General features: G+C 39.7%; 1 protein-coding gene across 1 annotated transcript in view; it reads right to left on the reverse strand.

Annotated features, from left to right (window-relative positions):
• Positions 1-9,409, reverse strand: part of appl2 (adaptor protein, phosphotyrosine interaction, PH domain and leucine zipper containing 2) — a 31,916-nt gene extending 22,507 nt beyond the window's left edge. The window contains exon 1 of the mRNA XM_083546322.1: positions 9,073-9,409. Within this exon, the coding sequence (XP_083402448.1) occupies positions 9,073-9,126 (54 nt within the window). The 5' untranslated portion in view covers positions 9,127-9,409. The remainder of the gene's footprint in view (positions 1-9,072) is intronic.
• Between the last annotated feature and the right edge of the window lie 3,476 nt (positions 9,410-12,885).

A 12,885-nucleotide genomic window follows, 5' to 3' on the forward strand; every position in this document is an offset into this window, starting at 1 on the left:
AAAGAGAGCGAGAGAGAGAGAGAGAGAGAGAGAGAGAGAGAGAGAGAGAGAGAGAGACCTCTAAGCTTCAAATACCTCTAGTAAGTCTATTATTAAGTCTATTCCATAAATTCTATGGAAGCCCGTTTCCACCACTGAATAAAAAAGAAAAAAAGGCTATTGTGAAAAGGCAATTTTGACTTTTTTCCATCAGAATTGTGATATAAACTTTAATTAGTGAGAAAAAATCTGAACTGTGAGATATAAAGTCAGAATTGTGAGAAAAAGTTGAAAAAAAGAATTGTGAGTTTGTCCCACGCAATTCTGAGCAAAAAAGTCGCAATAACCTTTTTTGGTTGTTTTTTTGTTTAGTGAACACGAGCTTCTATACAAAGAAAACATTTTGCTCTGTTGTTCTTCCAGCAACATTCACCGTATTAACCTCGAGTCTGTTCTCACTGATGATGCAATGACCTTCCCACCTAATCAATTTAAAATTTCTCCAGTCGTGGAACTTCAAAATTCCCATTAAATTCCAATAAAGTCAGAAATTTTGAGGTTCTGTTCCCTAAACTCATCACTGCAATTCCGCATGACTGAGATTTGTTTTTTCTGACTGGAACTACGGTTTTTGGACTTCACCTCCAATGTAAGTGTGAGAATGATAAAACTCCTAAACCCGTCTATCTGCATTCACAAAACTCATTACGTCCCTTCAGGTTTTTTTTGACAGATCAAACTTTATTTTCATTCCTGATCGACTTTGTGCTCTTTTTTCTGTAGCAGATCCTCAAATATCCCAACAACTCGCAGACGTAGGAGTGTTTTAGCAGTTTAAATCTTAAACATTCCCTAAATGCTCAATTGCTGTAGTCCACCTTCTCTCGATCTCACTCACTCGCTGTACCTGTAACACTCACTTCCTCCATCCATCCATTTCTCCTTCAATGTCACTTATCGTCTTCATCCATCTCCGGTAGCGCGCGCGCGCGCACACACACACACACACACACACACACACACACACACACACACACACACACACACACACACACACACACACACACACACACCGCACATTTCTTCCAATCAATTTCTCTCACACCTTCTACTATTAGCTCGCTCTCTATCCATCTACTTGTGTCATTCTTTCACTCATCCAACTTTCTACTTGTATCATTTGTCATCTATGTTTCTACTCGTAACTTCCTCTGTGTCACCCTTCCTTCTTTTATTCCCCCCTATGTTTGTCTTTCAACATCAAACTATCTTTGGGCTCCAAGATGTCCAACTAATATGTATGGAATTGCAATACTGGATGAAGGTGCTAAAACTTTTGCAATCGTTCTGCTTCTACAAATGTAACTCGTTTCTGAGGGAAAGATGAATCCAGGTGAAGTGAAGGAACAACAAAAACCCTAATGAGATCAACCTTGTGGTATCGGTAAAATCCAGCGATATATCGGTCAACCATTAGAGGAGGGACATGGGGTATATCAGTAGGAGAATGCTGAGGATGGAGACACCAGGATAGAGGAAAAGAGGAAGACCAAGGAGGAGGTTTATGGATATGGTGAGGGAAGACATGCAGGTAGTTGGTGTGAAAGAGGCAGATGTACAGGACAGGGGGGGGTGGAGACGGATGATCCGCTGTGGAGACCCCTAATGGGAGAAGCCGAAAGAAGAAGAAGAAGATCTGTTATAAATAGTTGTATTGAATTTTGAAGTTCTGTTTTTATATATATTTTTTTTTGCCCAGATCAGGGGCAGAAAAAAAGAAAATGCCTGTACTCAGACACTCAAAGTATATACAAGCATAAAAAAAAAAAATGTTTATTGCTGAAATTTCACATTTGTGAAAACTAAACCCATTTCGTGCATTTAATTTCAATATCAGAATACAAGTATATAAATAAATAAAAAAAATCACAAGTAAAATTATACTAAATATTTTTTTTTTTTTATAAATTTACTCATGATTTTTTTTTTACATTTATTTTTAGTTTGAAACGACTGAAACGTTGGCGTCTTCTTTGGCCCAGATTTTCTCCGCATCCCTCGTTTCCTTTTTTTTCTACGTTTACTACGTTTTTCTTTGTGTATCGTTGTGTTGTATGGAAGACCGTTTCCGCCACGTCCAAAAAAAAGTTCATTGAGACTTTATTTCCCGCTGTGCGACAGTAAGAAAAAAAAATCTCAATGGCAAAAACATTTGATATTTAATTTCACTTGTGGTCTTTATTTAAATATGTCTCTGTTTCTGGGAGTAATAACGGGACACGTGATGGATTCTGAAGCGTTCTGTGAGGTTTGTAGGTCTGTCAGAAAACGTGTTCCACTATTTGATTTATTTATTTTTTTACACGTCCATCACACTGAACTAGTTCTTCTAAAATGGAAAGATTCTGATTAATGATAAAAAACACTTTGGCACAATGGCTTAAGGCTGCAATTGCACACAGGTGAAAAGCTCAATGATGATAGAACTGTAATGAATAGACATTTGGGTGTCACCCAGATCACAATATTCACTCTTTATCACTACATTATCTGTGTAAAGCTGCTTTGAGAGAATGTTCATTGTTAAAAGTGCAATACAAAAATAATAATAATAATAATAAATTCAATTGAATTTAATGGATTATGTTTTTACTCTGGTTCCTCTTACTCAACTCTCGGGAGGTTTTTCCTCACCTCTGTCGCCTCTGTCACTCGTTTGGGATTAATAAATAATAATTTATGACACTAAACTCTACGTGGACAATACAAATAAACTAAGTGAATGTAGCTGAATTAATAGTTAGCAGTAGTAGCTGAACTTTTGCTGCTAGTATTATTAGTATCATTATTAGCAGTAGTGTAGAAAAGTAGTAAAGAACTTATTGCCACACTTAAATCGGCGCCTCCACATTTTCTTACACATCATTTACACTTTCTCAGTATGGAGACAAGTCCCAAATATATTCCTGTTAGTGGTGTTTTGCACTGTTATGTCTTACTTTAACTCTGTTTGTCTTCTCACTACAATAAGGCTGCAAGTTCCGTCTGGATCAATATGGTTTCGTTCTACCCGTCTGTCTGTCTGTCTGTCTGTCTGTCTGTCTGTCTGTCTGTCACAAACCTCAAGATGTTTCTACACTACATGATGGGCTTTAACAAGATACAAATTGGCACGAAATACATAAAAATAAGCTGCTTCCAGAAAATTGGCCAAAGTTTTATAAAATTTTTAAAAAGAACAAGAAACAGCTCATGCTAGTTGACAATCGCGGTAAATCCGTACTCAAGTCTCCGTCCTGTTCTGTGATAACCGTCGTGTCGAAATGTTATCCTTGAAAGACCTTGAAATTTATCGACACAATCGGCGTGTCCCGCGACCGGAACCGCGTCTCCTATAGCAGCTTATTCGGACACATTTGAAGCCTCGTATATTCCTCAGTAAAGACGCTGCCTCATAAACGCCTCATAAAAGTTTAAAAGCCGTGGCAGACACAACAGTCCCTAGGAAGCACATTTCCGTTAATTTGTCCTCGCAGACAGGTTCCTTTTTCAGTCGCTGCTCGGCTCCGTTGTCTGCTCTGCTAATGCTTTTTATAGCCTCGCTGTGCTTTTATCTTAGCCGAGAGACGCTTGAGAGCGACTCCGAATTATTAAATGTCTCTTTTCTCTCTCGCACACACTAACATGCTGAATTGATGATGTACGGAGCCTCTGAAGTCCCGAATTTGCCTTGTGTTTCCTTTCATTTCCCTTTTCATTTACAGTTTAGACTGTTTGTTCGTTAATACTGCACTAAGTGTTTAATCTTTATTTAAACGCCAAACCGATATAAAGTTCTCTTTTCATAAAGAACGACATGCGGCGTTCAAATAAAGATCAGGACTCGGAAATCCCAACACGGGATCTCCTACGTGGGAAATTACTGCCATCGACTCCCACGCAGCACTTTTTTATATTTACATTAAATCATACTGTGTACAAGTGTGAACACGTTTTTAGATCAATAAACATACTGATGTATTAGTATGTTAACTCGATAACAACAAATCAGCCGAGAGTTGTTCCATCCTCATAAGCGGAAATAATTTCGATTTACCTCGAGCTACATGAGGAAAACTATTTGTATATAAAGTATATATATATATATATATATAAAGTATATGTGTATTTTCCTCCTCGAACCTGTGGACTGTTACAGATCCAATAAGTGAACATGGCTGTATGTCATTTGATAAAAAGTAAATACTTGTATATACACAAACTCTTCCAAGGCTCAAAAAAGGGCTGTATTTGTTTGGTGTTTACACATCTGCGATTTCATCATGGACAGTGGGTGAAAAACTGGATGCTCCACGCGGACAACGCACCGTCACCGAGCTCACGCAAGTTTCTCGCCAGAAACACGATCTCACTTCCAGACCCACCTTGCCTTCTTCCCGAAGATCAAGCTCAAAGGTCGCTGTTTCGACAGCGTTGCGGAGATCCAGCACGGATCACAAAAGGTGACTGACACGCTTCAAAAGGAAGACTTCCAGGTACCGGTTCCAGAAGTGTCAGAAATCCTGGGAAGACTGTATTGCTGTGCAAGGGGGACTATTTTAAAAAAGGTGTGTAAACGTAGATAAAATACTTTCTTGTAGGAAAGCTACAAGTAAATCAGCTGTTTGGAATAGAGGAATGAACAAAACTCAGTGGAGTTCCTTGAAAACAGCAAACAGGGCCGTTCTCAAGTGAAAAGACTCCGAGCCGCAGATCAGTGTATAAAAGCCGTATAAAAATGAACCACTTCATACAAAACCCACAAATAACACACCCCATAATCACTGCTGATTATACCTCGATGAATTTTAACACCATATCTTATTAAAAACATCCAGATGTTCCTGCAGATTTCTTCTGACACCAAACAATTCCCAAGCAACTGCTCACTCCTTTTCCATAAGCTGCAGGAGTTTAATTGTCTCGCCACCTTCCAGCCGTGTTAATTGGAATTTAGGACAACGGCAACGTCAGGCAGCACATCGGGGCTTTCACTCGCCTGGTGGACCAGCTAATGAATTTACGCCACTGCATGGCATGATGGACATGTCAGAAACAGCATGAGAGTGTTTCACACTCCCCCATGGCCAAAGTGTGAAAGACTGTGAGTGCACATCAGACTGAGAGAAGAGTACATGGCTCATTTTTGGCTCTAACAGAAGAACTTGTTAGACAGAGAACAGGAGGGAAGATGTGATCAGACTGCTTCACCCAAACAGTTAAACATGGAGGTGGAAGCTTTAGGGTTGTTTCGGAGCAGGGAAGGTTGCGGAAAGTGAAAGAATTCCTGAAGCAACATGGCTCCCATTCCATACTTCAACACCATGCAGTTCCGTCCAGCCTGCGGTTTATTGGAACCGACTTCAGCACACAACAAGACGATGAGCCGAACCGATGGAATATCATCTATCATGGAACGCTCTGCCCAATCACCGCACCTTAATCCTATTGAACTGCTCTGGGATAAACTGGATCACAAGGTCAGAATAAAAAATCCCCAACTAGTGAAGAACACGTTTGAGACACGGCAAAGCGTTTCAGCTGAACGTTTGAAGAAACTAATTGTCCGGATGTTGAGATCGTGTGAAGCTTCTGGACATTTATAGATTTGTTTGTTGCACTTAAACAAAAGAACCATGCATGTGTCCCTCAAAAACCATAAAAGTTTCCACACTTTTTCGCCAGGCGAGTTTCATCCAGGCAAAAATGATGGATCAGGTTGTGTATAATAGAAAAAGGAAGAAGCAGGAGGGGGACAAGGCAAAGTCTTGGACTTGGAGGGGAGAGGTGTATTTTTGGAACTTGAAATGTCTGGATATTAAACTGGATTACATTTTGTTAGGGTTCATTTTCTAAAGTATGGACGGCTTCAACAGAAACAAAAAAAATGCAATTTTGAATAACCATATCAACAAAGTTTTTAAGGGTTTTTCTGAGGTAAATTTAGAAAGATTATTCTTTTTTTTTTTTTTTTTTTTTGAGTTTTATTACATATCAAACCTTCCTTATGCACACATCCCTGTTTAAACACGAGGTCATGTCCCAGTTTCTGGAAGTGATAACGGGACACTACAGGACACTACAGGACAGGAGTCCTGTACAAGTGTTACACATAGTTCTCTTAAAATGGATGGTTTTGGATTATTAATATGAACCTTGTCAAGTTTTGACGTTTTGTGCATTCAGAGATACTTTTCTGCTCACCACAGATGTAAAGAATGATTGTTACTACTACAATTTCCTTTTTGACCTCTAATCATCAAGACATTTCAAATCACAGAACCTCGATGTTTTTCGTTCTCCGCACCATCCTGCATAAACTCTAGAGGGCCAAGTATCGAACCTGACTGAGGGCCATGGGAGGAAAAAAATAAATGTTGTTTATACAAAAGAAGAATTATGCAAAAACTCCCAATGGTGAATCTCATTTATGATTTCTTTATAAATACAAATAGATAGAAAATGTGACTCTAATCTGTTTAACTAAAGCAGTTCTGTTTTTAAAGTTCTTACTAATATTTATAACAGTGGCTTAAGGCTGCAATTGCTGCGAAGAGTTGAATTAGGGGTCTGATTTCTCTCCAGGATTCTTCCTCATGGCATCTCAGGGAGTTTTTCCTTTCCACTGGGATAACCTGGACTATAGATTATAATAGGAACTAATTTAAGACGCTAAAATGTATATTTGTAAAATTTATATTCGTAATTTGAAGTTGTAGCTCAGTGGTTAAGGCATTGGACTTTGGATCGGAAGGTCACAAGTTCATATCCCCCCCCACTGCCAAGCTGCCACTGCTTGGCCCTTGAGCAAGTCGCTCTGGATAAGGGCATCTGCCAAATGCCATAAATGTACATTTATTTTTGTAACACTTGGAACAATGTCCCCTTTTAAAACCGCTCAACAAATCAACCTGAACAACACAGCTGGCACAGAGCTCATCCAGACACACAAAAACACACTTTCCCCAAGACTAACACATCAGAGTGGACATGTGAATTGTTACAGTACTTATACGGGGGTCATATTTATGCACCGGATTAGTACTTTTTCACTGCATCGAGTCCACTGCTTGCATTCCACACCTACCAGCATGTTTTGTGCCGTGGGAGAAAACAAGGAGGACACGTGAAACTCTGCACGGGCAGTAACCCGAGCTCTGTTACTCAGCACCGCGGCGTCCTGCTCGTCTTCTCACTCGGACACATCACTCAACCTGACGGAGGGGGTCAGGGAAAACCTGGATCTTTCAAAATCTTGCTGATTGACGTCTTGCTGCAGGATATGTTTCACTTCGACCTTTCCAAGAACAAACTGTCAAATACCAACATTTTCATTTTCGCCCAGATCCCAGGAGTGGAAACGCTTTTGCACCGAACCGCATGACGTCTCTACAGTGTATAGTGGAGCTGCCAGGAAGTCTGTAGTTTAAATCATCACTCTGGACATCCGTGATGAGCAGAAAAGCATCTCAGAATGCACCAAACTTGGACGAGCTCCAGCTATAAAATTCATTTTAATTTGCAGAGCGCTTTTAACAACAGACATGGTCTCCAAGAGGCTTTACAGCAATGCAGGGGTTGTAAAAGAATGCACAAGTTTGCTTCTCAGAAATTGTAGGTTTTTTACGAGCCTGGATAAATGGGGAGGGTTGCGTTAGGAAGGGCATCCTGCGTAAAACATGTGCTAAGGTGAGGGAGGTGAGATTGAGATGGTTTGGACATGTGCAGAGGAGGGACATGGGGTATATCAGTAGGAGAATGCTGAGGATAGAGCCACCAGGAAAGGAGGAAAAGAGGAAGACCAAGGAGGAGGTTTATGGATGTGGTGAGGGAAGACATGCAGGTAGTTGGTGTGAAAGAGACAGATGTAGAGGACAGGGGGGTATGGAGACAGATGATCCGCCGTGACGCCATCCTCATCAGGTTTTGTGGGGTTCCGTGACGCTTTTCTGCTCACCACAGATTTTTTGAGTTACTACTCAAGATCCTTCCTAGCCGACCAAACCCATTTTTTTTTTACAAAAAAAATCTAAAACATTCATTGTTGCGATTTTTTCTCTCATTTCAGATTTGATTATATTTGAAAATAAATCGGAACAATTCAGCGAAACCTACGATCCGATTTATTGTACGAGTTCGATTCCGAATTCGGGTATTCGCAGACCTCTAACGTGGGACCAGTTTTTTCCCCTCGACGGCACGTGCAAACATGGGTCATTTAATGTTGCAAAAATGGACATTTGAACAGAGTTTCCGGGGATTCCTCGTTCATTACAAAGGTCCAGATATGTCCAGACTGGGAAGGGCCACAGTTGACCCGTGGAGACGTTTGATTTGTCCCCTAGTCTGGGCATCTCTGGCCCTTGGTTGTGTTCAGGTTGTGATATTTGACGTGAACATTACATCATCACCTGAAACTCTTGTCCCGGACGTGCACGATTTAACGCACGGTATCGCGGTCACGTGATTGGCTGATTAATCGGATTGCGTGACTGTCGAGGTGAACACACTGTACACCATCAGGTTTGTGTGTAGGTCTGGTGTTGATGTTCTGTTTGATATCTCGTTGAAGGGTAGGGTTTGACACTGGAACGGTCTGAGAAGTTTGAGGGTCTTAGATCCTTCCTAATGTCATCTTTATCGACCTGACTCCTCTCTCTCTCTCTCTCTCTCTCTCTCTCTCTCTCTCTCTCTCTCTCACACACACACACACACACACACACACACACACACACACACACACACACACACTTGATTGGTCTGGGATGTGGCCTCTCGATTCCTCTTTTCTGAACCATCACATATGTGTGTTATATAAACTTCCGGTTGGGGGTAAATGTTGCAGGAGTGACTCTAGTCTTCCTCAGTATTACTCTGCTGCTGCTTCTGCTGCATCAAGTCCACGTTCACCATGACTGCAAGCAAACAGAGGAAAAGTCTCCACGCCATTACACACACTCACAATCTCTCTCTCTCTCTCTCTCTCTCTCTCTCACACACACACACACACGCACACGCTCGGTATTCCCGCACACACACACACGCTTCCCCTACCTGCGGGCTGTCCTGCAGAGCTTCCTCCAGCAGTAACTTGTGGACGGTCGGCATCTTGCTGAAGACGAATGGTTGCTTGAATTATTGCAGAACTTGGACTCGGTTCTCCACAATGCACTGCAAAACTGGGTGGGCAAAAGGGGCGGGGCTTAACAACAAGGGTACGCATTTTCTAACCAGGCGTATTTATAAATTGATTATTAATACTAATGAAATAATTTCGAGTGATCGATATTTTAAAAGGAACTGAATCTAAAATTCGATCATCGTGTACACGGATTTTATTAACAGGGACGGAGAAATGAGGCATGATCTTTGCGGTGTAACAGCGCCCCTTAGTGGACAATATGCTGAATTTACAATAATAATACAAAATAAACATATAAAAAAAGAAGAAGAAAATATATATATATATATTTATATGGAGATATAAAAAGTGTGGTAACTCATCTTAGAGCATATATATTAGTAAAGCTACATGATTAGAGAAATAAGGTCTATACTGTATGCACTGACCCAGCACCAAGTTTCAAGGGAAAAATAATAATTAAATTAAAATATTACAAAATTGTGTATAATATGGGGTTGAGGTCAGGGATTTTGCTTGTGGGGAAGAACCACATATGATTGTGACGGGCAGGTGTCCACATATTTTAGCCATATTTTTACATCTATTTATTCATAAAAAAGCACATAGAGCTTGGACTGAACCGCATATAAATGAGTGAATATATAAATATAAAACAAAATGCAATGATTGCAAATCTTGTAAACGCATCTTTTATTCACAATAGAACATAGAAAACATATCCAATGATGAAACATGAGGAAATATACCATTTTAAGGGGAAAAAAGAAGGTCATTTTGAATGCGATGGCTTCGATGTCTCACGTTGGGATGGGGCAACAAGTCTGTAAAAAGTATTAAAATAAAACTAATAACTAATGCGACTAATGTTTTTAATTCATAACAAGTGAGTGAGATGATTGGGTTAGAAATATTGTGTGTTAGAGAGGCGGAGCTTCACCAATCTGTGTCAACTAATTGTTGAACAATTTCAAAGTAATGTTCCTCAACCTCAAATTGAAAACATTCAAATACCTTATCATCTAAAACACGTCACATCAAAAATTTCAAAGAATCTGGAGAAATGTCTGTGCACAAGGGACAAAAAATCAGTGTTGGAGCAGATCCTGGACTGCTGCTCCACCACATTACAGCCACCATTGCACACACAGTTACACTCATTCACAAGTGCAAAATAATGTAGACAAAATCTCCTACTTGCACTTTCGGAGCAAGAAATAAAACCCGAGAAACCTGATGAGAAACTTGGCAGGGACGGTGAAGCTCAGGATTAAAGGCCAGATCTTAAAGATGGCAAAATTTAGGGCAAAATAATTGCGAAATGTTTGCAGGAAATATTTTATTAACAATCATCAAATCATTGAGTCACTGGCGTACAATCACTTTTCGATTTTACTTTAGATTATGAAATCGGCTGTCACGTGATATATATTCAATTCAATTCAATTTATTTTTATTTGTATTGCGCTTTTAACAATAAACACTGTCTCAGAGCAGCTTTACACAGATAATGTGGTGATAAAAAATGAATATGTTCTTTATGAGTGTAAGTTTGTCCCTGATGAACAAGTCGGTGGTGACTGTGGTGAAGGAAAAACTCCCCGAGACGGCATAAGGAAGAAACCTTGAGAGGAACCAGACTCAAGAGGGAACCCATCCTCATCTGGGTTACACCGAATGTCCATTTATAGCAGATATATGATGTTGCAGGGTGCAGTGATGATGATCAGAAGCAAACTGTATTCCTGAGTCAGTGTAGGAGACTGTTGACATTAACTACAGTCCAAATCCATCCTCAAAGCTCCCGTTCTTACTCCGGAATTTCATGGAACCACCAAAGGTGTTGATGAGAAACCGTCCCAAGCTGCACATATCTGTTTTACTCTGAGGTCCTGTTGAACCCTTTCTGGATATCGGTTTATCAGATGCGTTAGAAGTCGGAATGCGCTTATGTAAGCTGACGATTTGCTGTCAGTCTGAAACAAAGAAATGAAAGTAAACTATTTGTACTGTATTGAATCGAAGAGCATATTTTTTTTCCCATTGCATCGAATTGAATTGTGTTGAATCGAATGGAAATCGGATCGCATTGTATTGTAGGTTGTATCGGATCAGTAGCTGCTTCAGATATATCTTTAATGTATCGTATCGTTGGCTATGCATGGGAATGCGAATCACATCGGCCTCAGTGATGGAGATGCAGTAATATAGAATATCATGATCTGGTGAGGAAGATGATGGGAATGGATGAGGGTGTGAGCCCTCTGCTGGCAAACAATTCATCCCTCTCTATAATTAAATTGTTACAGAGATACACCAAGACAGTAAAACACTTTAAAACAGAGGTCCCCAACCTTTTTTTTTTTGCGTCACGGACCGGCTTAATGTCAGACAATATTTTCAAGGACCGCTCTTTAATGTGTGGTGGATAAATACAACAAAATAAAATGATACGACCATAAAAACTGGTATTTTCTAAATCTAATAATAAACGTGAATCCACTGTGTTGTTTTTCGTTCATTTTGCTCTCTTGGGGGTTTGAATTTAGCAGTAATGTGTTATGTGTTAGTGGATGGAGGTAAGACATGTGACCGAGGCATCATGACCTGCATCAAGAGTGAGTCATAGACAAATGTGGAGGAGAAAAACCGATAATTTTCCAAAATAAAACATTGTTCAGAATCAGAACGGAAATAAAGTTATGTGTTCTTTCTGTGTGGCCCGGTACAAATTGATCCAAGGAGCGGTGCCGGTCCGCGACCCGGGGGTTGGGGGCCACTGCTTTAAACCACTGGCACAATAAATGAATAACATTTAAACCTAGTAACCTAAAGTAAGAAAGAAATACTGCTTCTGAATGTAGTGTAATGTGGTGTGAAGGTCAATAAAATGCTCCTTGGCATAAACGTCCTTGTGAAGCTCAATGTCACATTTATCAGCAATCTTTATTACAGAGACATGCATGTAAATGTTTTCCTCTTTGTGTAGATATTTCTGTAGGTTTGGTCATGTATAGTATAGTTATATCTTTAATTAAGTGTATATTTATATGGTAGGATGATGTCCATTTTAATCATAATTATTAAAAGATTCATTATTACTGAATTGAATATAATTTTCAGTTGAGGATCCTTATAATAACTCAAAGAGAATTCAAGCTCAATAATAATTGTGAAATAAACCTACAGCATTTAGCAGATGGATTCATCCAGAGCAACTTACAATGATCTCATTCATACAAGTCTGAGTTTAGTGGTGGTGGGATTTGAACTCATAACCTGCTGATCAGAAGGCCAACAGTTTTGTCACTGAGCTATCCCTGTCCCTGTATAGACTTGTACGAGTTTGCTCAATTGTATGAATGAGATCATTGTAAGTTGCTCTGCAGCTCATGTCAACTAGTCAGTGAAGGTCGTTGCTCTATTAAAACCTCCTCTCAGCTCTTCTTCTTGAGGTATTTCCTTCAAATGAATGGTTAAGAGAAGTCACCAAATTGTTCAAAGAGTCAACAAGAAATATCACTGACATAATTTGTAATCTGTAGTTTTCAATGTACAAGATGTTCTTAATGTGAATTCAAAAGCCTCCTCTTTTATCACATCATGATTTTATTTTTAAGTAAAATAAAAAACTATATTTTGAGCTGCATTCTAGATGAATGCACAAATCAGCAGCAGACACGGCTCAGACGAAATCCCTGTTTCTAGTGACTTCATTCAAATGC

Source organism: Silurus aristotelis, assembly GCF_946808225.1.
Source record: "Silurus aristotelis genome assembly, chromosome: 7".
Taxonomy (NCBI): domain Eukaryota; kingdom Metazoa; phylum Chordata; class Actinopteri; order Siluriformes; family Siluridae; genus Silurus; species Silurus aristotelis.